The following is a 27,366-nucleotide window of genomic DNA, read 5'->3' as shown; positions in this document are numbered from 1 at the left end:
AAAACTAACAACAAACATGAGGGAGGGGCTGCTAAGGATGAACCATAACTAAATGAGACCATTCTGCAATGTTTACATCATTTATGTTTACACGTGGAACAATGCCCATGTATATTTTTATGAGGGCAGATGCAGGTGGTCGTAACTTCAACTTTTTAAAAGCCTCAATCAGGTTTCTGTAGTGGTCTCTTCGGTCTTCTTAATAAATCTGATGTTCTTAAACTGAGTTCTTTCTTAACCACTCTATAGTGACGACATTACGCTGTTTTACACGTTGAGTTGGCTTCACACATGTTCCCACGTGTCCACGGTAAAACTACCGTGTTGCTCCGCCGTCACTCGTTTATTTGACTTAGACAGCGTAACACATAACAAAACACTTCACTTCCTGTCTCCTGATCACATGACTACGGAAGTCCTACAGAATCACAACAAACCTTCAAAATAAAATAGGAATAATCTCAGTAAATATTTTCAAGATAAACACAAACATATAATCAAACTTATTACTGCAAAATGGCGCTTACAGGTTTCTATGTCTTTTTACCTTTTCGGGATTCTGGCAAATGCATCACAGTGTTTCCACAGTGGTGCCAATGGGGGCGGCCCGCCCCCCTTGAAGGTCAAGTTAATAAAAAAAATAAAAAAATCTTTTTTTTTTTTAGATTTATTTTTTGGCTTTTTGTGCCTTTATTGTAGAGATAGGATAGTGGATAGAGTCGGAAATCAGGAAAATAAGTAATTTAAGGATACCTTTCTGATAGAACAGGACAGTTGTCATTAAAAGTAACGCATGAACACCAAGATTCCTTAAAGTGTTTGTGTCAGCGTCCGTCTGCCCGCACCCCCCACCCCCCCAAAGCTGTAAACCTAGGGGAAACACTGCATCAGTATATTTGTGGATTTGTTCAAAGGTAAGGGACCTTACAAAATAATGGTTTCTCACCCAGTTAGCAATCATCACACTGACACTGAACGCTGCGCAATCTTCCCAGCCTGAACATGGACTCTGTGTGAATATTTTCCATTGAAAAGCAGCGTATAAACATCTGCACACCTTGACTTCTCACTGGCTTTTAGCATAAAGTCAGGAAGGTCAAATGTGGACGCCGGGCTACATATTAAAAGTCTTTTCACAGATCCAGAATCTTCGAAGTTCACACGACTCATCATTCCAGCTGTTCACCAAACCGTACATCTTTATTTCAGTGCAGTCTTCATCTCTGTTTGGAACACCATTTGGCTCCCTTGAGTTCCAGTAGCTGAAATTCCCAAGTAAAAAAAATATAAATATATTCTTCTCCGTTGGCCACTAACAAATTCTATTATTATAAATATTTCCAGAGAAAATGTTTTAATTACATATTTGATCAATTCATTCACATTCACAAAATGTAGTTTCTGGCTTTTAGGATCAGTAAAATTAGTTTTCAGCTCGAGATGTATCTTGAGATGTTATTGTGCATCAACGCAATGAATAAAGTATAGTGCAAACCTTGTGTTCAGCGGAGTCCCATCCACCCATTTCCACGTCCCCTCTTTCTCTCTGTCAGACAGTCCGATCCACACGAGCTTCTGGAAACTTCTCGCAAAGTCCTTGTTGACAAAGAGGATCAGTCATTTACAAACCTGAAATATCAGCAGGTTCTAACGGTCCTCCATCTGCAATACTGATTTTATTTATGTCTCACACACACACACACACACACACACACACACACACACACACACACACACACACACACACACACACCTGTTCTTCTTTGCTGTTGATAATCATCAGGTCTGCACCTCTCTGTAAGCAGTCAGCTCTACTTTCTTGCCAGGGCTTCTCCAGAGAAGAAATGTAATAGAAACTTCCGTTGAAATGCACCCAACCTTTAAGGCCTTCTGTTGAAATAAGAAATTGTTGCAGAAAAATGCAAAGGTGGTCGACAAATTATGCAGAATAATTTTCGAATAACCGCAAAGCTGCACTCTATGCTATAACATGGTGTTTTTTAAGAGCTATTGTCTAAACTACTAAAGGAAAGTCATTTCAACTGCATCTATTGCCGACAGATTCCAAAGGATCGTGTAAAATCTGTTTCTGCACTCCGTAAATGATTGCGCCCTCTCTGGTCAATTGTCGAGTTTCCACTGCACGTTCTGTGATCCATCTCTGGTTCATGCCAGAAGCAACACTTTTTAAAATTTTGGTTGAAATTTTCTTAAGTTCCTGACAGAAATTAATAACTCGTGTTCTCTGAAAAAGGAACAAAGAAAATCCATCATCATTTAGCAAAACTTCGACCAATGTCTGCTACGAGGTATCAATCTGATGAACCAATCACACGCCTCCCTGTCTCCCTGCTCGTTCTCTACCTCTTGCGTGCTCTAGCTCACACTCAAAGTATGAGCTGAGGTCCACTTATGGAGCAACAGTGCTCGTGCATGTAAGTGAGGGGGCGTGGCTTAAGAGGGAGCACAGAGGGGAGGGGGTGGGTGCAGACGGAGCACTGAGGGAATGCTACTTTCAAAATCATGCTAGTTTTGGAAAATTACCAACGCTGCCTTTAAGCTTCAGAAATGGAGCCAGTGGGTTATAGCGCGCACCGTCAGATGGAGCAAAACCATGACGGAGACGGAACACAAGGATGCTGTGGAATCCATTCAACTAAAAAACATTTTAAAAGTTAATTTCTTCTCATAGTGAGGACGGACGTGACAAAAGTTTACTGTTTCACAAAGCTGCATCATCAAGCAAGAAAAAAATAAGAAAATCAATTTCTTTATCTTTATTTTTTTGGACTAAAGGAATGACAGTTTGTGTTGCAGACTAAATCTGTTTCCAGAGGCATATAACGTTATCAGATGATGATGGACTGTTAGACGGAACAAAGAGGGGCGGGGAGTGTCTCTAACTTTGATTTACATAATCTGTTCACACAAAACAAAGAGTTTAGTCCAGCATGAACTGAAAATAAATATTTACCAAGAAGCTTTTTCTGAACCTCCTCCAGTCTGTTTTGTAGCATGTCTCGTTCTTGAGCCAAATTGTTGTAGCTGCTCTGTAACTGGTTCCTCTCTTTGTCCAGGTTGTTGTAAGTGGTCTGTAACTGGTTCCTCTCTTTGTCCAGGTTGTTGTAAGTGGTCTGTAACTGGTTCCTCTCTTTGTCCAGGTTGTTGTTACTGATGTTCAACATGATCATGTCTGATTTCCACTCAGAGTTGTGTTTGTTGTCTGTTCATGAGTGAACAAAAGACAAACAGACGCTGTAAACAACCATCACTCAGAGATGTATTAACCCCGCTTATAACATACTCACGTTGGATCATCAGAGTAATGAGTCCAGTCAGGAGGAGAACACACAGCAGACCCAGACACACCACGACAATTCTGGACAAACTCTTCTTGAAGTGTCCAGCACCTGAAGGTGAAAGGTAAAATTGTGAGGTGTTTGTTTCTCAGTAAAAAAAGCTAATGAATTCACAAATTCCATCACATCATGAACACCCCCCCCCCCCCCCCCCCCCCCCCCTTGCATCCTCTCCTCTTTTCATCTTGAGATACATCATGTCAGTGCCTTCGTTTCTTTGATAATGACCTCATGAACAATGACAGGCAAACTCGTCTCTGTGTGCCACAAGACTAGATGACATGGTTGTGTGGGTTCATTACCTGTGAGTGAAGTTCCCGCTGTGCTCATCTCCAGAGTCTGAAATATTTCTTCATTCGCATAAATACTCTCCGAGCCGTTTAGTAAACCCGTCCTTTTGCAAGGCTGGCCTGGAGGTTCATCTACGTTAGCATATGTGTCTGATTCATCCATGATGTTCAGCTTGGTGGTTTGGTTTAAGCTTACTCCTGATGTACCGATGTGTGTTTCTGTTAGTATAATGATCACTATAAGCTGTCGTGTTCATATATAAGTTGTCCCCTTTGTGAGACAGTCAGCAGCTCGGGAGTGTGCAAAACAGGAACCTGAGGGTTGGTGGTGACAGTATTCTGGGTGACCACTTACTGCAGCTGCATGACGGTGGTTTTCATTTTCTTGTTGAGCTGAATCTGAAACTCAAACCGTGATCGCGCTGAGTAACTACAAAACAGACGGACAGACGGACAGACAGAAGCTGTTTTCACACAGCACTCCAAAAACTTTGTAATAAAGACGCTGCGGAAATCCAAGACGGCAGGCAAGGTCAGAGTCTGATACTGTAATCGTAGTTTTTGCCTTGGGCAGAGTGGGCAAGATAATACTGGTGAGCAGAAAAAGCAGCGTCATCACTCACGTGATAAAACGGCCATCACCCCCAGGAGAATCTTCCTGCTGCGTTCACACATCAGCCCACCCTGACTTCAAACATACATTTTTCAAGGGGGCTGGCAGGAAAAGTTGGGTGAAAAACAAGGCTGTTTGCATTCCCAAACGCAGCTATAACCCAAGAACCAGTATGTGGATATTGAGCACAGATATGGATAGTTACTAGCGTCAATCAAACCTCTTTAAACTCTGTTTAAGTTTAAAGCTGTTTACTTTATTATCTCTGTGTTATATGTATATTGATATATATATACATATATAGATATTGTGATATAGTAATGAATCAGAGTGTTAAGAAATGAAGAGAGTGAAAATGTGTTATGTGGTCAGTTGTGAGAAACCGGTTGAGTCCTCTGGAGATATTAAAGGGAACAGAAACTGTTTTGACTTCTGTAAAGCTGCAGATCTGAATCTACAACAATGAACAAAGTAGGAGGTAAATTATGCTTTTAATATATTATAAAACATAGAGATAGAGAAAGCTCTTATACTTTATCATAAAACAGATTATCACAAGTCACAATTTAATTTGACTGCCATCAATATAGCAGATATCAAATATATCCTAACTTAAAAGTTCACATATTTAAAACCCTCTTCTCCATGTTTCTCTAACTCTAATATGTGTCTCTAGTGACAAGGGTTTCAGTCTGCATTAGGTTTTGTTTTGTGTTTTGCAAATTGTAATATTATTTCCTGGGTTTTGTTGTGTTTTGGTATTCACCCTTGTCTGTCTTTCAGATCCTGCCCCTCTTGTCCCTGCCTTGTGTGTCAGCTCCGCCCTGATTACCCTCACCTGTGTCTCTGTTGCCAGTTCGTTGCGTTCTCTGTGTTCCCTCGTTCCAGCAATAATATTGTTCTTGGTCCTTGTGTATGACCATCGCTGCCGTTTTGACCTTGCCTTGCCTAGCCCTCTGGATTTGTTTATCATTGCCTTACCGTGTACCAAACTCTGCCTGGATTAAAGGACTGAATTATAACTCTCCCTGAGTCTGCGTTTGCTCCATACCGTGAGTCTTTGTGTCTCTAGTCTGTCTACAAACCCCCCAATGATGAGAAAAGTCCATCCTCTCTGTCTTCTTCCTGCTCCACTTTTCAGAAAATGTGTGCTCAAACAGGCCGTTTGGCCCTTCATGACATCACAAAGGGCAGTAACCCCTCCCCCAGGTGGGTGACACTCCCACAGCTAGGTGTTTGTTCTGCCCTCTGAGTCTGCCTTCTCACCGTAAACAATAGGACATGGAGCGAGAAAGGCCGAGACACCCAAACCCATCCAGAGAGGAGGCGTGGTCAGGCACAGCTCATTTACATATTTAAAGGTACAGACACAGAAACAGCCTGTTCTGAGCAGGGCTGAAATAGAGGGGTTTATAGACATGATCAAATACAGGATCAGAGTGGATTTAGAACAAGAAACTTCACACACATGTTTTGAGGAGCTCTGAGACTTATTTACACTGAAGAGGAGGAGAATATGTCACCTTGTGAACTATCTGGGAGTTGTTCCTTTAAAATAAAACGACAGAGTGAAGTCAAACTCCCTCTGGGCTTCTTGTTCTCAGCTCTGTGTTCGTTCGGGACGCTGAGTGAGGCTTGAATATGATCTCAGGTGAAATGATCGAAGAAGGAACCAGCAGGGGCCCAAAGAGGATATCCTGTTTTTGTCTTCCTCTTTCATATGCTTTCAGACACATCTAATGTATCAGGAGTAACTACAGTGGGGAGAGAGAGAGCGATAATTAAACTGGCTCATTAATGTTTGGTAAATTTGGGGGGAAATAATGTCTGAGGACCTGTGCGTTCAGCCCGGACTTTGTAAGACAGTCCACCGTTACGAGGATGACAAGGACAGCGTGGTGAACATCTACGTCAGTGCAGAGAGCCTGAAGGTGTTTGACAACCCGTGGGAGGGCAGGTCACCGAATATACCTGAACCTGCAGAGGCTCAGCACCCAGGTAGGGACATGTCAGGCATGAGCAGTGAGTGTGTGTGCAAAAATTACAAAGTGACATACATTTAACATTTTACTCTGGGATCTGCTGCATGGTAATCTGTTGACTCTTAAACGTTATTTTAAACTGAATAAAACACATCTCAACTAAAGTATTTATTGTACCACCTTTTGTGGATTATCTATCCGTTAAGCGTCTGTGAATCACCAAAGAAGGAGGAGTCGGGCAGATTCAGTGTTTCGGGTTGTTGTGTGTCTCCTCCTCCTGGCTGGGATTGTGGCCCTCATTTACCTCAGGGTCCAAAGTGAGTTTTTTTTTTTTTGTAATTCAGCTGAGTGTTGTGCGAAGAAAAAAGTACAGAAATGAGATCCTCAGTTGTGTTATAATACGGTAACATGTTGTTGTTTCCCTGTATCGGTTCAAAAGTGAAGAATGACAAAGCCAGCTGGAAAAGAGAGAGGGAGAAGCTAATGGATGAGAAAAAGAACTACAAAGAAATGTGTGAGCGGTTGTTTGAGATGTTCTGCGGTAAGTGAAATAAAACATGTTGTGTCATACACACTCTACACCTGTCTGAGTCCGAGCAGAAAGCAGGAAGTGTGTGCAGGTGTGAATCACACTGTGAGAACAATTAGTCATGGTAACGTATAACTCATTGTCAGTTTAAAGGTACAGTCAGCAGCTTGTTCCTACAAAATAAAATACAGACTTATACAAAAATAAAGCCGCTGACTCATCACTTCTGGGCCTCCGTACATGTGTGGCTGTGACTGTGTCTGCAGACACCTTGTCCTCTAAATGTCCTCTGACTGGATTTTCATGATTTGGTTGACTCGGGACGTTTCTGTGCGGAGAGATGGTGTGTTTCCTCCAGCCAATGACAGTAAGCTTAGGAGTGGATACAATAGAGAACAAACCATATGACGTATTTTTGTAGGCCAACCCAGAAGTAGCATCTCCATGGGGTCTAATGAGATTTTCGCCTATGGGATGTTTTCATTGGATTTTGGATCATTGCAGAAAATAATCTCTGTGTTAAACGCACGTTTCTGAAGCGTAGGCGTTTTGTTCAGCAGGATGATCTTCACAGATGAACGCCATTTTTATGATGCTTGAAGCGTTAATGCGGCCGACAGAAGTAAAAAGCTAACGTTATGCTACAAGCTAACTACACCACGGTGGGATGATTGTGACGTCACTAGCGTTACGCTTCAGACGATCTCCGATAAACTAATCCACGTAGCTTAATAAATAGTTTACTAACATAATATTCACCTTAACCTAAAGATTAAACCTACAGGAGACATCTCCGACTAGTGAGAGAGTTCCCGCCCTCTGTGTCCGGCGTGATGACGTTTAATGTCCCCGACGACCGCTGTAGTCACATTTAGCCACTTGTTAGCAACCGCCTTTTTAAAGACGAGTAAAAACTTCAAACTTCACAAGTGGAGGTTTTACCTAACGTAGTTTATGTGGTCTAACAAAACACCAACATCTCTTCAGCTTGTGTTAACCACAGACCTTATTTCAGGCGTCTAACCACAAACACATTCAAAATCCCCGCTGACTTTTAGACGTTAGACCCCATGGCGCTCAAATGCTAACTTACTTCCTGGTTTTAGGACTCATTCCTGTGGCGCTCTATTCGGCAATTGGACGTGATTCAAAACTAGTTGGCTAATTTATTTACTGTTGTAGGTCTTTAATTTTGGAATGGTAAAATGGACTTGAGCTTGTATATATCTTTTCTAGTCTTCTGACATCTCAATCATTATCTGTAAAGCGTCAATTCATAACAAGTGTTATCTCGAGACGCTTTACAAAAGAGCATATGGGGTAATGTGCAGGAAGGATTTCTTAGAGCGCTTTTCCACCGCAGGTCAAACTTACCCCCTGATGGCAGAGGCTGCAGTGTAAAGGGACCAGAAGTAACTCATTCACACACATTCACAGTGAAGCAATACAAACGGACTTGGAAGACAGTGGCTTGTCCAGAGGGGTGGCCAGGCCCCTTCAAATCTGATTAGCCACCCCAGGTGCCACCCCAATATCCAAATTTATGATTGGCTCTTTAGCTAATCAGAGGCGGGACTTATGATGAAATCAACTATTCTGGCTGTCGTACTTTCAGTTTGCTCTTTCCATGAAAAATTCCAAGCAGAAATGTGTGCACACTGTCCGACTTGCAAAGGACTTACTCGCCGATAAATGTATTTTTGCACGTTAGACAGCGTACAAGAGTTTGCATGCAATTTTAAAAGTACTTAAAATGATGATGTTGCACATCTTTGTTTTTGAGTCCCTAAAGAATCAAGCTAAGAAGATTTATATTTTGCCACATATCATTAGTCGGGGATAAAAAGGGTACAAAAGATAAATTAATTTTGCGTGCTTGTGCCCACAAACTTCAGGCCGCCCCTGCATAAGTCCGTGCCCCAGGTGTCAAAAAAGCCTGGACACGCCCCCGCGTAGCAACAAAGAAGAGAAAATTAGGAAGACATAATAAATCAGTTAAAACACTTACAGCTGGAAACAAAGTGGCAATCAAAATCTTAAACTCTGCAGGAGAGGGAAGAACTTTAATCTCTAGAGTTTGCTGGAGGGCGCAGATTGCACAAAATGCAGATTTATCAAGGTCAGTGAGAGCTCGAGGGACTTTAAGAACGAGCCACTCAGTTGAATGGGGTCATGCGGTGCCTGAATTCCACTCCAACAGATCGATTGAGTTTTGAAGTACTGATGAAGATCAGGCGTCTTTATTCTCTGAAAATCTGGTTTAGTGTTTTGGTTGGTAAGGACGGGAAAGATGAAAATTCAGCAAATAAGTTTAACTTTTTAATCAAGAGTGAAGAGTGTGGGATGTTGTGTTTTCTGAAGAAAGTAAATCAACCCTTAAATTTTGTGATAATTCAGAAAACGAACAGAGTAATTACTGCTCTGTGTTGAAGCTGATGTAAATGTTTCTCCTCTGAAATGCAGGAAAGAATAACTTAACATGTGCAGAACTGGATGGATGTAAAAAACCCTGATAGAGGAGGCATCCAGGACCGGGTTGATCCAACACCGCTGGAAAAAAAGTTTAACCCAGTGTCTCTTCTCACTTCATCGACCAATCAAAATCAAGAAGAGGATGGACTTCTGATATCAACTTTGTCAACAACAATCACCGAGGAGAAACTAATCTGACTCGTCTTTGCGTGTCTAGAGCTGCTGCTAAGGAGTCCTTGACTTTTAATTTTCTTTAATTGGTGAATTTCTTTGAATAAAAGCAAATATTAAGCATTAAGAGCAATTTAAAAAAGTCCATACTGTCACTAGTGAGGGACGTGGAAGTGCCGCAAGCTATTTTTCACAATAGCAACAAAAGGCACCAGTTAGAAGTGCTCTGAAATTGCACTTTCTGATAGCAACTATTGCTGAGCTCCTTCAGGTTAGACAAACTTTCACCTTGGCCAAGTTCTTTTAGTGCGAGGAGGATGGACGTTTTCTCATCATTGGGGGGTTTGTAGACAGACTAGAGACACATGTTAGTGTTAGAGAAACATAGTGAAGTGTATTTTACAGAATATGTGACCTTTAATTCACTTTAAATTTGGTTTAAAGTCCCCATGAAATGAAAAACAGGCATCCATATTCCAGATTTTAATCGATAATCTGCCAAATATGTTTCAATAAAGCATCATCTGAGTATTTTTACATTTAAATAACTGTATTTTCTTTTCTTGTAAAACGTTCCAAATGTCTGATGATGCATCCTGCACTCAGGTGTGTTTACACAAGTGACCAATTGCTGGAGCCATTACTGGTGTTTTGTTTTGTTGGGCTGACCATTGGGTGGCACCGTGAGCCCAGGCAGGGCCAAATTAAAACAACAACATGCAGAGGGAAAAGGAGGGGCGAAATGTTGAGGGGGAAAAAAACATATATGTAGGGAATAAAGTTGAAATATCTTTCAACATTAAATTTGAAATATCGGTTGGAATAGTCAAAAAGTCGAGAAAAAAAGTCAAAAAATTTGTAGATTAAAGTCAAAATACCAAGACAAAAATGAGAGAATAAATGTTGCAATAAAAGTTATAATACAAAAGAAAAACATTAAAAATGTTGACAAAAAATGTCAAATATCAAGTTTTTTTTTAAATGTCTAAAAAAGAAGTTAAAATACAATTTTGGGTAATTTCAACTTTATTCTCCAAATTCTATTTCAATGTTTTCCTCAACACAATAATGAATAAAAAAACGTCCTGCTCTCGTGATTGTTCCCTTATCCTCTTCCGTGAAACACTCAAATGTTTCAGTCGTTTTTTAAAACTCCTCCTGTCACGACATACGAGACAAAATAGTACCGCGGTGTTGCCGAGAAATGCACCCCTGCCAAGAATCGCATGTACCTCGCGGAAATGTTAGAAAAAGGTATAAATCTTATTTCCGGTGGCAGATCTGTGACTAAAAAGTATGAGAAGTTTATACTTATTAAACATTAAGTGTCCTTATCGATCTGTAGACTTGGTAGAAGACGCATTTTCATTACCCTGTGTAAATATGACCTGCAAAAAGTGTTTGACTCGTAAGTGTCTTTAGAGTAAATTTAAGGGAGGGTGAAAAATAAAGGCAGAATTGTGTTTTAATGGTTGATGCAAAATAAGGGAGTGTAGAAATATTTTTGCATTCTCCTCAGAGGTACATGCGACTTCTCGGCAGGGATGCATTTCTCGGCGTAACACCGGCGTGTGAGCGTACCGCGCATGGATACAATGTGATCCGCCTCGTGTGACGTCACATCCGTCTCTCCCAGAGGGACTTTTGTCTGCCGGCATTTTCTTTTTGTTTTGGCCGATTCCTCGGTGTCCACCCTTGAGACTAATCCTCTGATTTTTGTTTGAGAGGCATAAGGGATCCAGAAAGAAGTCGGATTTCTCCCCCCACACTTCTCTGCTACACCATGCCCGGGTTTTCAGACCGAGATCGTGGCAGAGACAGAGGGTGAGTCCAGTACCAGCTCCGACAGACCGACCGTCAGTGCTGTCATGGCGACGCTCTCTGAACCGTCACCGCCGCCTTGCCGTTTACGTGTTTTTTTTTGTTTCGTTTTAAGCTTCATTCGTCGTTTAAAGTTCCGTTTGAGAGCCGACACACGTCCCGTCATTTCTGTGTTACGTAGTTTCTCCGTTTCCGTGCCGATAAAGAGGTTAAAATGGCAGCTAGCGGCAGGTTGCGTGTGCATGTGACGCAGTCTCACCTGAAGATCTGTGTCGCAGAGGCCATGTTTGTTTTTAATTAAAGACTCGTTCTACAGCTTTAACGTCAGCTTCAGGGGCTTTTACTGGAGGTTCAACTTGTTGTGATTCATTGGCAGCATATCTGATGTGTTTATAATCCGGTAGCCTGCTTGTATAATCAGTGGAGATGGGATTAGAAACTTTCCCAACATGTAGTCTGGAGCTCTGAGCTGTTTGGGTGTGACGTGAACACGATATGTGATGTATTCAGATGTAACGATTCACTCAACTCACGATACAACTCACGATACTGGGTTCACGATTCTCTCACGATTCACCCTTTAGGGGCTGCACACCCGCCTGTCAGTGGGGAGGTGATGTGAGCTTCTCGTTGTGGTGTCCATTAAATGCTGCATCATTGTTGGTTGTTCTATTTGTGTAGTTCTGTCTTCTTGTAGGGGCGGCAGTAGCTCAGTCTGTGGGGATTTGGGCTGGGAACCGGAGGGTCGCCGGTTCAAGTCCCGGCGCAGACCAAATATGGAAGTTGGTCTGGCAGCTGGAGAGGTGCCAGATCACCTCCCGAGCACTGCCGAGGTGCCCCTGAGCAAGGCACCGAACCCCCTCCCCGCCATCAGCCCAGGAGCGCCCGCCGTGGGCAGCTCCTTCACCCTGACATCTCTCCATTAGTGTCCACAGGATCCTGTTTGTGCATGTGTGTGTGTATTTCAGCCTATGTGTGTGTTTATGACTTAGAGAGTAGAGATGAAAATTCAGCAAATAAGTTTTACTTTTTAATCAAGAGTGAAGAGTGTGGGATGTCGTGTTTTCTGAAGAAAGTAAATCAACCCTTAAATACTGTGATAATTGAGAAAACAAACAGAGTAGTTACTGCTCTGTGTTGAAGCTGATGTAAATGTTTGTTTGTCTCGTCTGTTATCCTCTCTCCTCTTTCATTTTCTGTCTCGGGGAAGCCAAAATGCTTCCACACCTCCGATTTAAAAGACGGTGGTGCGTCCTCTATTTCTAAATCTTGCTCTGCAGCTGCTGACCGCCTGCTGCTGCTGCAAACGCTCTCTCGTCATTAAAGAATGATTTAAAAAGAAGTGGCGCTCAGAAAGAAACACAGGGGGACTAGAGCCCTTACACACGCTCTGCCAATGAAAGGCGTCTGATCCAACCTTCACAACAGGGTTGACGCTAACTAGACTCTTCTCCTCTGTCGCCCCCCGGTGGTGGAATGAACTTCCAAACTCCATGTGATCTGCAGAGTCCCTCTGCACCTTTAAGAAAAAGCTAAAGACCCAGCTCTTTCATGAATACCTACTAACTTAATGATGATGGTCTCCATATTATTGATGATGATGATGGTAATGACGATGGTTTTTGTTTGATAACGACGACTTATAAGATGGTTTCTATACTGATTAGAGCTCTCAAGAACTGCCCTCAATGTTGTGCTTTGCCTCTGGTCACTTCCTGTCAGCACCTGTGTGTCCAATCAGACTCAAAGCTGATCGTTTGCTCTTACTGACATTGTTCCCTTTTTTCTAGATCCTTGCTTGTGTTGTTCTTACTCTCTGATGTACGTCGATTTGGATAAAAGAGTCTGCTAAGTGAATTGTAGAAACAGGTCTTGACAATATCAACAATAAGAACCACACGTCATTAAAAAAAAACAGCAACCGCAAGCAAGAGTGTCTTTTGTCTTTCAAACCACATCAAGGTCTCGAGGGTTGCTGATGGTTGAAGTGGTACTTGGCAAGTTTTTCATGCGTGTCCTTCTCTTACATAAGGTACGGTGGAGGACCCCCTCGTTTTGGCGGCGGCGGAGGAGGCAGTAGGGGCGGACCTCCCCCTGGAAAGTTTGGAAACCCTGGTGAGAGGTTGCGGAAAAAACACTGGAACCTTGATGAACTTCCAAAGTTTCAGAAGAACTTCTACCAGGAGCATCCCGATGGAGCTCGTAGATCACTTGTAAGACCCCCCTTTTCACTGTTTCCCTTTACCAACGGCTAAAACACTCCAACCCCAACAATGAATAGAGTGTTCTACATATTCATATGGGTTTCTCAGTTTAACAGTAGTCTTTTGTTTATTTCCTCTTCCAATCACAGCAAGAGGTTGAACAGTACCGGAGAAGCAAAGAGGTGACTGTCAAAGGCAGAGATTGTCCCAAACCAATTATCAAATTCCATGAAGCTGAATTTCCAAGTGAGTAGAAATTGACGCTATCACATAAACAATCTAGAACATTCCTTTTCTTATCTGCTTACGCTGGTAAAACAATGTTCAACCAACTCGCGTACCTATCTGCCCCAGGCTACGTTATGGACGTCATCAACAAACAAAACTGGACTGATCCAACTCCCATTCAGTCTCAGGGCTGGCCCGTCGCCCTGAGTGGGAAAGACATGGTTGGCATCGCTCAAACGGGTTCTGGGAAAACCCTCGCAGTAAGTGAATTATTTCCATATTGTGGTTTTTTTGTAAAGCCCTTATTGGTTTTATTTGTTCTTAACCTCTCTATTTAAAGAGACATTGCATTTCATTTGAGATTAAATGTATCTACCAACCTGAATTAATGCTGACAGCTGTCTGCTGAGACTTTCTGCTCATGGTGTGGAAATTCAAGACTTTGAGGCGACTAGCGTGCATGAGCCCTCTGATATATGTGCACTACTAATCAGAATGTGTATTTAAACCTCTTTCCTTTCATTTTTGTCTTTGTTTAGTATCTTTTGCCTGCAATTGTGCACATCCAACACCAGCCATTCTTGGAGCATGGAGATGGACCAATCGTGAGTACACAGAACATTGTTATAGTGTGTAAACCTATTTGATTTATTTTGAAGAATATGAAATTACCTTTGAGCTATCTCAGTATTAAACTAAGGGCTCAGATGATGCAGATCTCAATATGCTGTGCCAAACAATTTGTAAACAAAGGTTGCTACTGTGATACTTTTAGATGGAACGTGTTGTAAAATGATAAAATCACTCAAAATCATCATCAAATTTGTGATAGATTGCATCGAAAAAGTACCAAAGCTTTGAGATAAACTACAGAACTTGAGCCACAAGTTTCTGAAAGTTTCCCTACCGGAGTGGTAGAAAACTTAAGTTGACTGAACTATCTAAAATAAAAGTCAAAGCTGCAATATTCAAATGAATCTGATTTTGTACATTGCATGCATCTTTCTTTAGTGCTTGGTGCTGGCACCGACCCGTGAGCTGGCTCAGCAGGTGCAGCAGGTGGCTGCTGAGTACGGCAGGGTCTCCCGTCTCAAGAGCACCTGCATCTACGGGGGTGCACCCAAAGGACCTCAAATCAGGGACCTTGAGAGGGGTATGCCTACTGTGTTACTCTCACTAAATCAATTCATCTGGCTCTTCTCTGCTGTGAGGCATTTGTTTTCATTTTGAATGATTATTATTGTAACTTCTTTTTTTTAGGAGTTGAGATTTGCATTGCGACCCCAGGTCGTCTCATTGACTACCTGGAGTGTGGTAAGACTAATTTGCGCCGTTGCACCTACCTGGTGCTGGATGAAGCAGACCGCATGCTGGACATGGGATTTGAACCTCAGATCCGCAAAATAGTGGATCAAATTCGGGTAAGTCGTATTGTTTAATTCAACATGGAAGACAATTTATAACTTTTGAGACATCAGAGCAGATTGTCTCAGTTAAATGTTCAACTTGGGACAAGAGTTTAAAATACTCAATGGCTATAAACCCTCTGTTCTGGAGCTCCTCTTATATTTCATTGTCGCTAACCAACAACAATAACTCAGTTCAGTTTATAAAAAAGTATGAAGGTGTTCTGAAGATAGGAATTAAAAGCATATTGACCAAACAATCCGCTTCAAATACACTATCAGTCAAGCTCTTATTAATACCAGATATCCAGCTGCTGTGACCACATTTCAAAGTCCTCCTTTCTGCCTGTACACCAGCCAGACCGTCAGACCCTGATGTGGAGTGCCACCTGGCCTAAGGAAGTCCGGCAGCTGGCTGAGGACTTCCTGAAGGAATACGTCCAGATCAACATCGGCGCGCTGCAGCTCAGTGCCAACCACAACATCCTGCAGATTGTAGACGTCTGCAATGACATGGAGAAGGAAGACAAGTGAGTGGATGATTCCCTCTTAGAGAGTCTGTGAGCAGCCTGATGCAGGAAAGTCTTTGTGTCGGACCTTTTTTAAAGGCTCGTTGTTCAAGAAACATTTTTGTCTCGATCAACATTAAAACGATGCATTACATTTATTTTTTTACTTTCACTATTTTATTTAAAGTCAACAGAATATAAAATGAGTAGGTTAGGGTAGAAACAAAGTGTTGGCAAATCATTAACTTTCTATTCTCATCTCTGTCAGACTGATCCGTTTGTTGGAGGAGATAATGAGCGAAAAGGAGAACAAGACCATTATTTTTGTGGAGACCAAAAGGCGTTGTGATGAGCTCACCAGGAGGATGAGAAGAGACGGGTAAGGTTCTCTTTTTAATCGCTGCGAAGTAGGGGACAGAATAGGCTTTGATAAACGATACCTTTTATGTAAAGTTGGTCCTACTTGCTTTTAGATCATTTTTTTTATGTTTAATTTGTTTGTCACAGGTGGCCAGCAATGGGGATTCATGGAGACAAGAGCCAGCAAGAGAGGGACTGGGTCCTTAATGGTGAGACTATTGAATCACATTGAAAGTACGACATGAAGTAGATTAAAGCTGCTCTATAATTGACTCAAATTGTTTTCCTCTCTCTTCAGAGTTCAGGTATGGCAAAGCTCCAATCCTCATCGCGACAGATGTGGCCTCCCGTGGCTTGGGTCAGTATGATTTCAAGTAGCATCACTTCCTTATCAGTGTTACACTTATTTTAAAGAAAGTGGTTTTGCTTTCTTTAACTTTTCTATGCATTTTCTGAGTTTTTCTCACCTTAAGGTGGAGTCTTTGTGGCAGGCGCTAGGCATGACAGTCCCAGGCCTCGAGAGGGAGAAGGATGACATATTGGAAGTGCTCTACTGGCTTGCCACCCAGTGGGCGTAGAGAGGTGAAAGCTCTTGTGTGCCAGTGATCTTCAAAAGGCTGTGTGGCTAAGCCTTTGTCTCTGATATGTTGTTGAAATACACACACATCTGTTCTCTGTCCATGGATTTCACCTGACAAACGCCATCCAGCTGTTTCCAACTCAAACGTAAAAAAAAAGAGAGAAAAAAAAGACATGCTTGATGTTGTGACTTTTGCCTTGCATGCTGTTTTGTTACAGAGCGCTGTATTGCAAGTCACTTGTTTGAGATTTGGAACAAATTTTTACCTTTGGGAGCTCTTATCACATAGCATGGGTGCTTGTGAGCCTGTCAAAGCTTTCAGTTGTTTTCTTTTCCCGTCAAAGTGCTGGATTCCTTGAAATGGAGAGAGCAGTTTGAAATCTTGTATTCGTCTCTGAAAATTGATGAGACCTGGCACATGTGTTTAGGGGGTAGTGGGAACACCTAGTGAGAGGAGAAAGAGAGTGAGACAGCTCAAACCAAAGTTCCTCCCTCGCCTGCGTTTTAAAGTCATGTCGAGACCTGCCAACGAGAGACATTTTCTCAAGTGAACACTGGCTTCTTGAAGGATCTTGCCTTGATGAGACTGATGAAGTGGGTTGTGGGAATTGTTCTGTGCTCGCTGAGGGGTCCCACAGGGATCAATGCTCGGGCCTTTTCTCATGTTTTTTTGAACCGGGCCCCTGCTCAAATTAGTACTTGGTCTATTTTGTCTTGGCAAGACGCGCAGTGCGGCCTTTTAATATCAAGCTTCTTTTGAGAGTGTACTGGGAAAAACGGACCTACAAAAAGTACCACACATTGGTCCCATATTGGCACATGAGGAGGCCCCAGTGCATATCGTGGCCCAACTGCGTAGAAGCTCCTGGAAGTCACTTGACAATTTGTGAGGGATTTCGCTGCATTGGGAAAGGACTAGTGAATGCATACTCCTTTATGGTAAGCCTTAAATCCATTTTTTTTTCTCCCTTGGTTAACAAAAGGGAGAGTGAAGGTCTTTTGGATCATTTTGATTATGGTAAGCAATTGGAGTGTGCATCGTTTCTCTCTTCCCACAGTAGTATTCCCGTGGAGTAGATGTATTCACAATCTTATGCTGTCCTAACACGTTTTCCCTCCACAGCCTAACGACCTCTTCTCTTCCCCAGCCGTCACAGCTGCTAACTTTTACCTTTGATCTGGCTGTTGTGGTGTGCAAAATCCTGTGTGGCCTCCATGTTTTGTTTTGCCACACTGCAACACTTTCACAGATGTGGAGGATGTGAAATTTGTCATCAATTATGACTACCCTAACTCCTCCGAGGATTATATCCACCGCATTGGACGCACAGCCCGCAGTCAAAAAACGGGCACAGCCTACACCTTCTTCACCCCCAACAACATGAAACAAGCCAGCGACCTGATCTCTGTGCTCCGCGAGGCCAACCAGGCCATTAACCCCAAACTCATCCAGATGGCAGAGGACAGAGGAGGTAAAATCTGTACTTGTTTACATTAATTAACATATCGAGTATAAGGAAGATAAAAGTTAATTTAGACCTGTCATTGTATGGTTGAAATTGCCGTGTGGGAATCCCGTTTTCCGTCAACCGTCTAAGCTAACCAGTGATCCACTTCGGCTAACAGCTAATGCTGCTAAGCCTCTCTACCTACATCAGCCACGTTAGGAGTGAACAGACCAATCAGGAAGATTTTAGGAGCAGCTTTTACCCAGAATTTTCAGGAGTGCATTTGTGAAAACAACTGAAACGGATGTTACAATTTTAATGTGAGAAACCCAGACTTATTTATTTTATTTGAATGGTGTCTCCTTTGTTTTTTTTCTTCTGTCTTCACATCATCCAGGTCGTGGAAGGGGGGGAAGAGGAGGCTACAAGGATGATCGTCGGGATAGGTATTCTGGGGGTGGGAGGAGCAGCTTTGGCGGTGGTAGCTACAGGGACAGGGACGGTGATAGAGGGTTCGGCGGGGGGCCCAAGAGTGCCTTTGGCGGCAACAAGGCTCAAAACGGTGGCAGCTATGGGGGTAACAGCAGTAACTCTAGTGGTAGCTATGGCAACAACAATTATAATAACAGCAACGGACAGGGTAATTTTGGTGGTCCGCCAAACCAGGTGGGTGCCTTTGGTAACCAAAGCTTTCAGGGGCCCCCTCAGTTCGGGGCCATGCAGAGGGCCGCTCAGAATGGTATGAACCACCCTCCATTCCCGTTCAACTCGCAGCCGCCACCACAGGCCCAACAGCCACCACCCCCTCCGCCAATGGTGCCCTACCCCATGCCGCCACCTTTCCAACAGTAGATCATATTCGCACAATAAATGGAACCAACATGATTTTTGTTCAGTCCTGAAATCTTACAGGATGATGATGATGATTATTCTTATTATCCTTTGTACTGTTTAACTTTGTTTTGCTTACAGCAGGGTTGGAATTATTCAATACACCCAGAGCATTATTTGACTATAGTGCAACTTTGATTGCGGCACTTTTCCTTGACTGTTTTTTTTTTTGTTACATTCCTCAGTAACTTATTTTTACTAGGTAATGCAGTGTTTTCAGTTTGTGGTATGTTTAAAGTGATATAATGAGGATCGTATAAAAAGGGTTCGTGTTGGCCCTTTTAAATAAAAATATGAAAATGGGACTTCTGTGTTGTGTTTTCTGTTTGGTTTTTAGACATTTTGGTTACAAGAATCATCACAACGAGGCGAGTTGGTGCCTCCAAACTATCAATGCACACATACAGTATCTCACAAAAGTGAGTACACCCCTCACATTTCTGCAAATACTTTATTATATCTTTTCATGGGACAACACTGAAGAAATGACACTTTGATACAATGTAAAGTAGTCAGTTTACAGCTTGTAATAATAGTGTAAATTTACTGTCCCCTCAAAATAACTCAACACACAGCCATTAATGTCTAAACCGCTGGCAATGAAAGCGAGTACGCCCCTAAGTGAAAATATCCAAATAGTGCCCAATTAGCCATTTTCCCTCCCCGGTGTCATGTGACTCGTTATTGTTACAAGGTCTCAGGTGTGAATGGGGAGCAGGTCTGTTAAATTTGGTGTTATCACTCTGTCTCTCATACTGGTCACTGGAAGTTCAACATGGCACCTCATGGCAAAGAACTCTCTGAGGATCTGAAAAAAAGAATTGTTGCTCTACATAAAGATGGCCTAGGCTATAAGAAGATTACCAACACCCTGAAACTGAGCTGCAGCACGGTGGCCAAGACCATACAGCGGTTTAACAGGACAGGTTCCACTCAGAACAGGCCTCGCCATGGTCAACCGAAGAAGTTGAGTGCATGTGCTCAGCGTCATATCCAGAGGTTGTCTTTGGAAAATGAGTGCTGCCAGCATTGCTGCAGAGGTTGAAGGGGTGGGGGGTCAGCCTGTCAGTGCTCAGACCATACGCCGCACACTGCATGAAATTGGTCTGCATGGCTGTCGTCCCAGAAGGAAGTCTCTTCTAAAGATGATGCACAAGAAAGCCAGCAAACAGTTTGCTGAAGACAAGCAGACTAAGGATATGGATTACTGGAACCATGTCCTGTGGTCTGATGAGACCAAGATGAACTTATTTGGTTCAGATGGTGCCAAGTGTTTGTGGCGGCAACCAGGTGAGGAGTACAAAGACAAGTGTGTCTTGCCTACAGTCACGCATGGTGGTGGGAGTGTCATGGTCTGGGGCTGCATGAGTGCTGCCGGCACTGGGGAGCTACAGTTCATTGAGGGAACCATGAATGCCAACATGTCCTGTGACATATTGAAGCAGAGCATGATCCCCTCCCTTCAGAAACTGGGCCGCAGGGCAGTATTCCAACATGATAACGACCCCAAACACACCTCCAAGACGACCACTGCTTTGCTAAAGAAGTCGAGGGTAAAGGTGATGGACTGGCCAAGCACGTCTCCAGACCTAAACCCTATTGAGCATCTGTGGCGCGTCCTCAAACGGAAGGCGGAGGAGCGCAAGGTCTCTAACATCCACCAGCTCCGTGATGTCGTCATGGAGGAGTGGAAGAGGATTCCAGTGGCAACCTGTGAAGCTCTGGTGAACTCCATGCCCAAGAGGGTTAAGGCAGTGCTGGAAAATAATGGTGGCCACACAAAATAATGACACTTTGGGCCCAATTTGGAAACTCAGTTTCAGGGTGTTGGTAATCTTCTTATAGCCTAGGCCATCTTTATGTAGAGCAACAATTCTTTTTTTCAGATCCTCAGAGAGTTCTTTGCCATGAGGTGCCATGTTGAACTTCCAGTGACCAGTATGAGAGACAGAGTGATAACACCAAATTTAACAGACCTGCTCCCCATTCACACCTGAGACCTTGTAACAATAACGAGTCACATGACACCGGGGAGGGAAAATGGCTAATTGGGCACTATTTGGATATTTTCACTTAGGGGCGTACTCGCTTTCATTGCCAGCGGTTTAGACATTAATGGCTGTGTGTTGAGTTATTTTGAGGGGACAGTAAATTTACACTATTATTACAAGCTGTAAACTGACTACTTTACATTGTATCAAAGTGTCATTTCTTCAGTGTTGTCCCATGAAAAGATATAATAAAGTATTTGCAGAAATGTGAGGGGTGTACTCACTTTTGTGAGATACTGTACAGCATCATTAACCTGTTAGAAAGCAGCTGGCTACAGCCTTCCCTTTGCAGCCCCTAAACATCAAACCAAACTAACCGAGACCAAGACCAGAGTGCTCCAAGACCAAGACCCTATATATTACTCAAAAATCCTCATCTTGTGTGCAACGGGTGTGTCCCTCACTTAGACAATAACACGGGAAAGTTGCGGCCGTAATAAAAGTCAAACTACAAATGAACAAATTGAAGTTATTTGTTCTTTTAAAAAGAGGTGTTTTCTTTCTAATGACAGTAATGACGTCGAAAATTAGACTTTCAGTGGTGGTCTTGACCGGTGTTGATTTAAAATCCGGTGTCCCCCCAGTCTGAGACTGAGACAAGACCGATTAAAAATGCTTTCAATTCCAAGACGAGACCTTCAAAAAGTGGGCTTGAGACCAAGACCGAAATACTGTCCTAAAACACTGAAAAATAGCAAATAAAAATGTTATTTGGCCCACTAAAAACATCCTACACTAAGAAAAGTCCTGATGGTGTACAGAGCAGTCAAAAGAGCTGGCTCCCACAGGAGGCCAGACTCCACTCCCACTGTGACACCTTACAGGTAGAGACAGAGAGCCTCACATCACGTCCCAAATATCAGACTGTGAGAGTCGAATACTTCCCCTAATAGCACACGTTAACCCTGAGTTTGAACACACACAAAAAAAAACAATATAATAAAATCAATTAATTAACTACTAAAATAACAACATTAATTGAACAAGTTACGAATTCTTCCCGCGGGGGGCAGCACTGCACTTCTGAGTGTACAGCCTGCCGGAATTCAACTCGAAGAAGAAGAAGTAGAATCACTTCGGGGTTATGTGCCACATGTGTTTCCTGTGAATTTCAAACTTGTTGTGAGACATGAGATACTTACAGATTTACTGCAAGGACAACTACATTTTATCTTTATCTATCTTATATGAACCTACACACGCTAACACTTCCGGTGTTCCACATGTATGATTTTCTCTTTGATGAGAATCATCACTTGACCAGACCAATGCCTTTGTGAAACTTTAACTCTGCTTCGTTTACTGTTTGTGACAGTGTGTGACCCGTAGTGAGGTGTCGGATTTGCACCCTCGCTGCAATAGACGATCTTTGCACCCTCGTTGCAATAGACGATCTTTGCAGGCTCTTCACCATGCTGACTCTCTGCGTCAGAAACGTCCTGTTCACAAGATTCCCGTCCCAGAGCAGCAGCGACGCTCTGCAGCTCACTGTGAGACCCTGCAGCTCATCCAGGGGTCAGGAGGAGGACCTGCACCAGGCCAGGACTCTGCTGCGGCTCTGCGTGGACAGGTACTTCCTCTCACCTGGTGAAGCCAACATGGAGCTGTTCCGGCGCGGGATGAGCTGCAGGTACGGACCTCTGGGCACCGAGCTGAGGAGAAACCTGCTGGAGCAGTGGTGGCACTCTGTGAGCCGGACCACAGCTCAGGTGTTTGGGATAAACACCCTGAGTAGCAGCAGCGGGGACACAGCCACAGGTGCTCCAAGAAAACTGAACATTGTTGAGAATGAACATATCAAACAAATATTGGAAGACAAAGAACTGAGTAAGGATCTGCTCATCCAGAAGATACAGATGCTCCTTCAGAGATCACCGACTGGAAGAACAAGCTGCCTTCAAGGTAGGATGCTGCAGAATACTGCCAGTTTTTAATGGTCTATACTCCCCCAAATAACAGTGACAGCAACTGGGGACCCACGTTGTCCCTGGAGGTGGTGAAAAAAAACATTTAATGTTGCCCACTGTGACCAAAACACATCATATTATTCTAGTAACTTATTGTGAGAAACGCTAGAAGCAGAACACCCGTAATCTCTTGAACTACATTTTTGTATTTTTGACAATAAGAGATGTGCTATTTTTGGAAGGAATCTCACGACCCCACTCTCAGTGTCCAACGACCCCCCATGGGGTCCCGACGACCCCCACTTTGGGAACCACTGGTCTATAATATCGAGAAGTACCAAAGCTTTGAAAAAAACACAGATCTTGAGTCATATTTGAAAGAGAGTTGCAGAGAGAGGAGCGGTGGTATTCTTTTGAGTCCTTTTGGTGTCTCATAAAAACACAAGCTGTTTTCGTTTATCTCTCTGACAGACAGGCAGAGGAAATGACACTTCCTTAATTGCACAAGTACATTTGAAACTGTTGTCAAGGTATTTGTGCAATTTAGACGGTGCAGGAGTTTGATTGATCCAAAGGCAACTGGACTTGGTTGAAGACGTTTCACCTCTCCTCCCTCCAAAAGGCTTCTTCTGAAACTGTTTCCTACCTCACTCTCTGAATATCTATCAGCATAATGTTTCCTACTTCTCCGTCTTTACTGCACAACATGGGAATACATTGAAAACCCAGAAGGTGAACGGTCCGGTTTTGTTCTCAGGTGCCTTGGAGCAGTTTGTTCCTTCGTTGGAGCTGGTGAACAGGAAGCTGCCTTTTGGCCTGGCAGAGACTGGTCTGTGTTTTCAGCCCTCAGGTGGCTCTGGTTGGTGAGGCTCCATCTCCTCCCTGTCTCTCCGTTTGTCTCATTTTTACATATCTGAAGAAGTGATGTTTTTTTATGAATGTAATGAATTTATTTTTTCTTCCAGCCCCGGTGAGGTCACTCGGGCGTCTCTGGTTTGGTTCTGCTCGGCTCGTACCTCCTCTCAGTGGCTGGATCACTGGACGAGACAGAGGCTGAAATGGTGGAGGAAAGTGAGTGTGTGAGGAAGTGTCTCCTCTGAAAGATGTTCGTAGCTGAAGTAACGCCTAAACAAAGAGTCGCCTTGTACACCTTCTTACCTTATTAGGGTGTCAAAACCTTTGATGCGTCAATACTTTTCAAACCACTTCTTTCAAAACGACACAATTTGTTGAGATTACTCGAGAGTCTTTTCAAAAACCTTCAGATCTTCACTCGTGTTTTTAACCAAAAGTTGTCGAGACAGAGAGATCGTTGTCTGAATTACCCAAATACATTGCCAATGTTTGTGCAATTTGTTGGTAATTTAAAAACAAGAAATGATTTGTTACTGGGTGCCTTTCACTTTTATTTATTTTGCAGTTGTTTTGAAACACATCACTATCTTTTCTGCAATCATATCTAAGTTTTAGATTTAGTTTTAGGTTAACTGGTCACTTTAAATTACCCTTAGGTGTGAATGTGAGTGTGGCTGGTCGTCTGTCTCTATATGTCAGCCCTGTGATTGGCTGGTGAACAGTCCAGGGTGTAACCTCGCCTCTCGCCCAATGACAGCTGTGATCAGCTCCAGCGACCCCAAACGGGAAAAGCGGTATAGATAATGGATGGATGGAGGTTGGAGGGGAAAAAAGAGATAATGTCCTTTTTATTTTCTTGCTCCAATACAGTCTAAAAAGGTCCTAATATATAATGACTTAACATCCATGACACATATTTGTTTATTTTTTATGACTGCATGATACACTCCAACACTCATCCGACACTAAATCCCCCCCCCCCCCCCCCCCCCCCCAGGTAGCCGCTAATGTTTTTAAATTCAAGGTGTGAGTTTGTGAAGACGGAGCTGTCACTTTAAATTATTTTTAAATCATGAGAACTTCAGCCACATGGAATCAATAACTCGTGTCTTTCCTCCAGTTCGCCCTGTCTCCGTCAGACTTCAGCAGTAGCGACGTGCCCGGGGAGGAGCTGGAGAAGGCGGCGTCCCGCGGGGTGAGGATCATCTACAGCTTCCCGTGGGGGGAGGAGACGCTGGAGACGCTGTGGAACCGAGGAGACGCTGAGCTGCTGCGGACACACGGAGGAGATCGCTCCAAACTGCAGGTCAGCTGGCTGCTTTTTCTTCAGTGCTGTCGCTGCCTCGTCGGCAGAGTAACCACCTGCAGTGTGTTCGTTTGTCTTCCAGTGTCGAGACGGCCGGAAGTCAGTCCCTCACGTCATCTCTGTAAGCGCCAACGTGGACCGTGGAGCGCTGGCTTTTCTATCCAACTCGCTCCAAATGCTCAAGAAAGAAGACAGCCGACAGAGGCTGCAGCAGAGGAAGGTGAAGACTAACTGCTGGCTTTGTTTTTCTCTCCGAACCTCACACTCAGGCTCCTCTCTTTGTGATGTTCTTCTCTGTTTCTTTGACTGAACTTTCTTTGGCTCTCTGGTCATTTTAGGTTCTGAAGCTGCATCCAGTGCTGGCTCCGGTCAAAGTGGCTTTAGATATTGGCAGAGGAGCGTCTGTGGAGCTGAGACAGGTAAGACAAAAGATGATGGATGCACCTTAAACGTGGGTCAAGTGCTGAGTGCAAAGCTTCTCTCTAGCAGCCTCAGGACCCACCTTCAACTCCTTCATGTCAAATTGTGACCCAATTGCCAAGTGCGCGAGTTGTTTTGGTTTCATGCTGGAGCTCAAGGGCGACATCTGCTGGATCAAAAAAAATCACATATTCTTCCTTTAATGATGATTTGTGCAGTTTGGACTGCAGACGGTAGAAAACGTAACAGAAGGAAGGAAGCACTTCATGTCACTTCTGTCACTTTTTAATCCAACAACTTCTTACAATTTAAACCTTGACACAGTAATTTTCAAACACATTACAACCCAGGTGACAGGAAAAAAGTCTGGGTGAAAAAGTTGTCCCTTGTGTTCATACATGCAGCTCACACTGGAAATGTGTGGAGATTTAAAGTGTTCACTGAGTAGGTGTCGGTTAAAGTGGATAAATGAGAATGTCATTCCTCTGCAGGTTTGTGAAGGGCTGCTGAAGGAGTTCATGGAGGCAAAGATCTCGACGTGGCCCGGGTATCTGGAAACATCAGCGGGGCAGCTGAACGCAAAGTGAGTCGCGTGTAGCCTCGTAATGGAGGCAGAAGCAGATTTATTTTCACCAGGGCTCCTCTAGTTCTACACTGATGTGTGTCGTTGTTGCCGGTGCAATTTCAGGTATGACGAGATGGGCGTGCTTTTCACCATGGTGGTCAACGAGAACACGTTGGAGAGCGGCCTCCTTCAAGTCCGCAGCAGAGACACCACCGTCAGAGAGACGATGCACATCTCTGAGATCAAGACGTTCCTCTCCAGATATGTAACCGCTGCCGACAACGTCTGAGGGAACAAACCCTTTGTTTGGGCAACTCAACAGAGCTTCAGGATACTGTGGGGGTTGGCACCATACCGGATTTTAGACGAGGCGATACTAGAAAACATCCAACGATATCAAAAACTATTCTGATACCATGGCAACAAACATGGATGTCCTACTGCTGAATCCAGATGTGTGTGCGGTCCTTTTTACTGAAGTCAGTGTGTGTTCTTCCTCTGGCTCCGCTCTGCTCCGTCTCAGCTCCGTCTGTGCAGATTCCTCTGCAGCAGACACACAAGGCTTCTGTTTGTGCAGGATGCCGGAGCACGGAGCATCAGTTTACCACAGGGCACATCGAGCGGGACAGGAAGTCAGACACAGAAACAACATTAAAACATCCGGTTTATTTTGCGAGTTAAACACTGAGGTTGGGTTAGGCACTCAATGTTGGAGAATTTCCGGTTATTAATTACCAAAAAACTGCAAGCAAACTCCTGCACATTGTCTTTATTCAGTAAAAATATGTTAGACATTGTCGCCTTCAGAAGAGTTGAGCAGACACACATCATGACATTTAACTCAGTGGTAAGTAAAATCAAGTTCTTTTTCTGGAGAGCTCAACTGACCTCTCATCATCTCAGGATTACAACGCTGATTCTCCAGTGATAACGAGGTCATTGCAGCTTTGTTATCACAGGAAAAGAAGTATTGTTACCCTGAGACAATGAGATAAATAGGTCAAAATGTAAAAATGAACACAGTAGTGTTATCTCGAGAAAACAGATTTAAAAGAGAGTTCTGCTTAGTGTGTCTGTACCTCCTCAGCTCTGTGTGTTTGTAAGAGACGTAAAGTTTGAGTCTTTGTGAGACGCCTAAAGGACTTGAGAAACATCCGTACCAGCAGTCTAGGATTTAAACAGATCATTGGCTTTGTCTCATCTTACAGCCTCCTCTCAAAGCTCAGTTCTCATGTTTTTATAATGAGTGGTCAGGTCCATGTCGCTGACTGAATTCTGATGCTTTTTATTAATTTATATTAAACGTTCTCTTTGATATTATATTATTTTTAGTGTGTTTTATTTGTTATTTATGACTCTTGTTTATCAAAAATTCAACATATCTAATTGTGCGCAGAAG

The 27,366-nt window shown here is 43.3% G+C and overlaps 3 protein-coding genes across 3 annotated transcripts; 2 read left to right on the top strand and 1 right to left on the bottom strand.

Moving 5' to 3' along the window:
- Positions 1-667: 667 nt before the first annotated feature.
- On the bottom strand, positions 668-4,185 carry LOC132993176 (CD209 antigen-like). Its single transcript, XM_061062871.1, has 6 exons — positions 3,662-4,185; positions 3,309-3,410; positions 2,975-3,223; positions 1,754-1,890; positions 1,496-1,596; positions 668-1,262 (listed from the first exon to the last, which is right to left on the bottom strand). The coding sequence occupies exons 1-6, from the start codon at positions 3,810-3,812 to the stop codon at positions 1,115-1,117; spliced, it is 888 nt and encodes a 295-aa protein (XP_060918854.1). The 5' UTR covers positions 3,813-4,185; the 3' UTR covers positions 668-1,114.
- Positions 4,186-11,031: 6,846 nt separating this feature from the next.
- Positions 11,032-19,168, top strand: LOC132993163 (probable ATP-dependent RNA helicase DDX5). The gene is made up of 13 exons (XM_061062847.1): positions 11,032-11,240; positions 13,270-13,450; positions 13,591-13,687; positions 13,796-13,929; positions 14,209-14,274; positions 14,681-14,822; positions 14,930-15,090; positions 15,433-15,605; positions 15,853-15,963; positions 16,092-16,153; positions 16,243-16,302; positions 17,775-17,996; positions 18,370-19,168. Exons 1-13 carry the CDS (start codon positions 11,200-11,202, stop codon positions 18,822-18,824), a joined length of 1,905 nt encoding a protein of 634 aa, XP_060918830.1. The 5' UTR covers positions 11,032-11,199; the 3' UTR covers positions 18,825-19,168.
- Positions 19,169-21,991: 2,823 nt separating this feature from the next.
- polg2 (polymerase (DNA directed), gamma 2, accessory subunit) lies at positions 21,992-27,287 on the top strand. Its single transcript, XM_061062835.1, has 8 exons — positions 21,992-22,816; positions 23,579-23,684; positions 23,787-23,892; positions 24,797-24,982; positions 25,065-25,202; positions 25,321-25,401; positions 25,894-25,985; positions 26,091-27,287. The coding sequence occupies exons 1-8, from the start codon at positions 22,327-22,329 to the stop codon at positions 26,254-26,256; spliced, it is 1,365 nt and encodes a 454-aa protein (XP_060918818.1). The 5' UTR covers positions 21,992-22,326; the 3' UTR covers positions 26,257-27,287.
- The last annotated feature ends 79 nt before the right edge of the window (positions 27,288-27,366 follow it).

The sequence above is a fragment of the Labrus mixtus genome, chromosome 2, assembly GCF_963584025.1.
Source record: "Labrus mixtus chromosome 2, fLabMix1.1, whole genome shotgun sequence".
Lineage (NCBI taxonomy): Eukaryota > Metazoa > Chordata > Actinopteri > Labriformes > Labridae > Labrus > Labrus mixtus.
Note: the sequence above shows the minus strand (reverse complement) of the source record. Positions and strands in the feature narration are given on the sequence as shown.

Excerpts from the sequence above, each read along its gene's own strand:
- LOC132993163 (XM_061062847.1), top strand. The coding sequence starts at position 11,200 with ATGCCCGGGTTTTCAGACCGAGATCGTGGCAGAGACAGAGG. Across the intron at positions 13,688-13,795 it reads CCATGAAGCTGAATTTCCAA|GCTACGTTATGGACGTCATC; the intron begins GTGAGTAGAAAT and ends TATCTGCCCCAG. Across the intron at positions 15,964-16,091 it reads AGGAGGATGAGAAGAGACGG|GTGGCCAGCAATGGGGATTC; the intron begins GTAAGGTTCTCT and ends TGTTTGTCACAG.
- LOC132993176 (XM_061062871.1), bottom strand. The coding sequence starts at position 3,812 with ATGGATGAATCAGACACATATGCTAACGTAGATGAACCTCCAGGCCAG. Across the intron at positions 3,411-3,661 it reads AGCGGGAACTTCACTCACAG|GTGCTGGACACTTCAAGAAG; the intron begins GTAATGAACCCA and ends TTTCACCTTCAG. Across the intron at positions 1,597-1,753 it reads TCAACAGCAAAGAAGAACAG|GACTTTGCGAGAAGTTTCCA; the intron begins GTGTGTGTGTGT and ends TTTGTCAACAAG.
- polg2 (XM_061062835.1), top strand. The coding sequence starts at position 22,327 with ATGCTGACTCTCTGCGTCAGAAACGTCCTGTTCACAAGATTCCCGTCC. Across the intron at positions 22,817-23,578 it reads AAGAACAAGCTGCCTTCAAG|GTGCCTTGGAGCAGTTTGTT; the intron begins GTAGGATGCTGC and ends TTTTGTTCTCAG. Across the intron at positions 24,983-25,064 it reads GAGATCGCTCCAAACTGCAG|TGTCGAGACGGCCGGAAGTC; the intron begins GTCAGCTGGCTG and ends TTTGTCTTCCAG.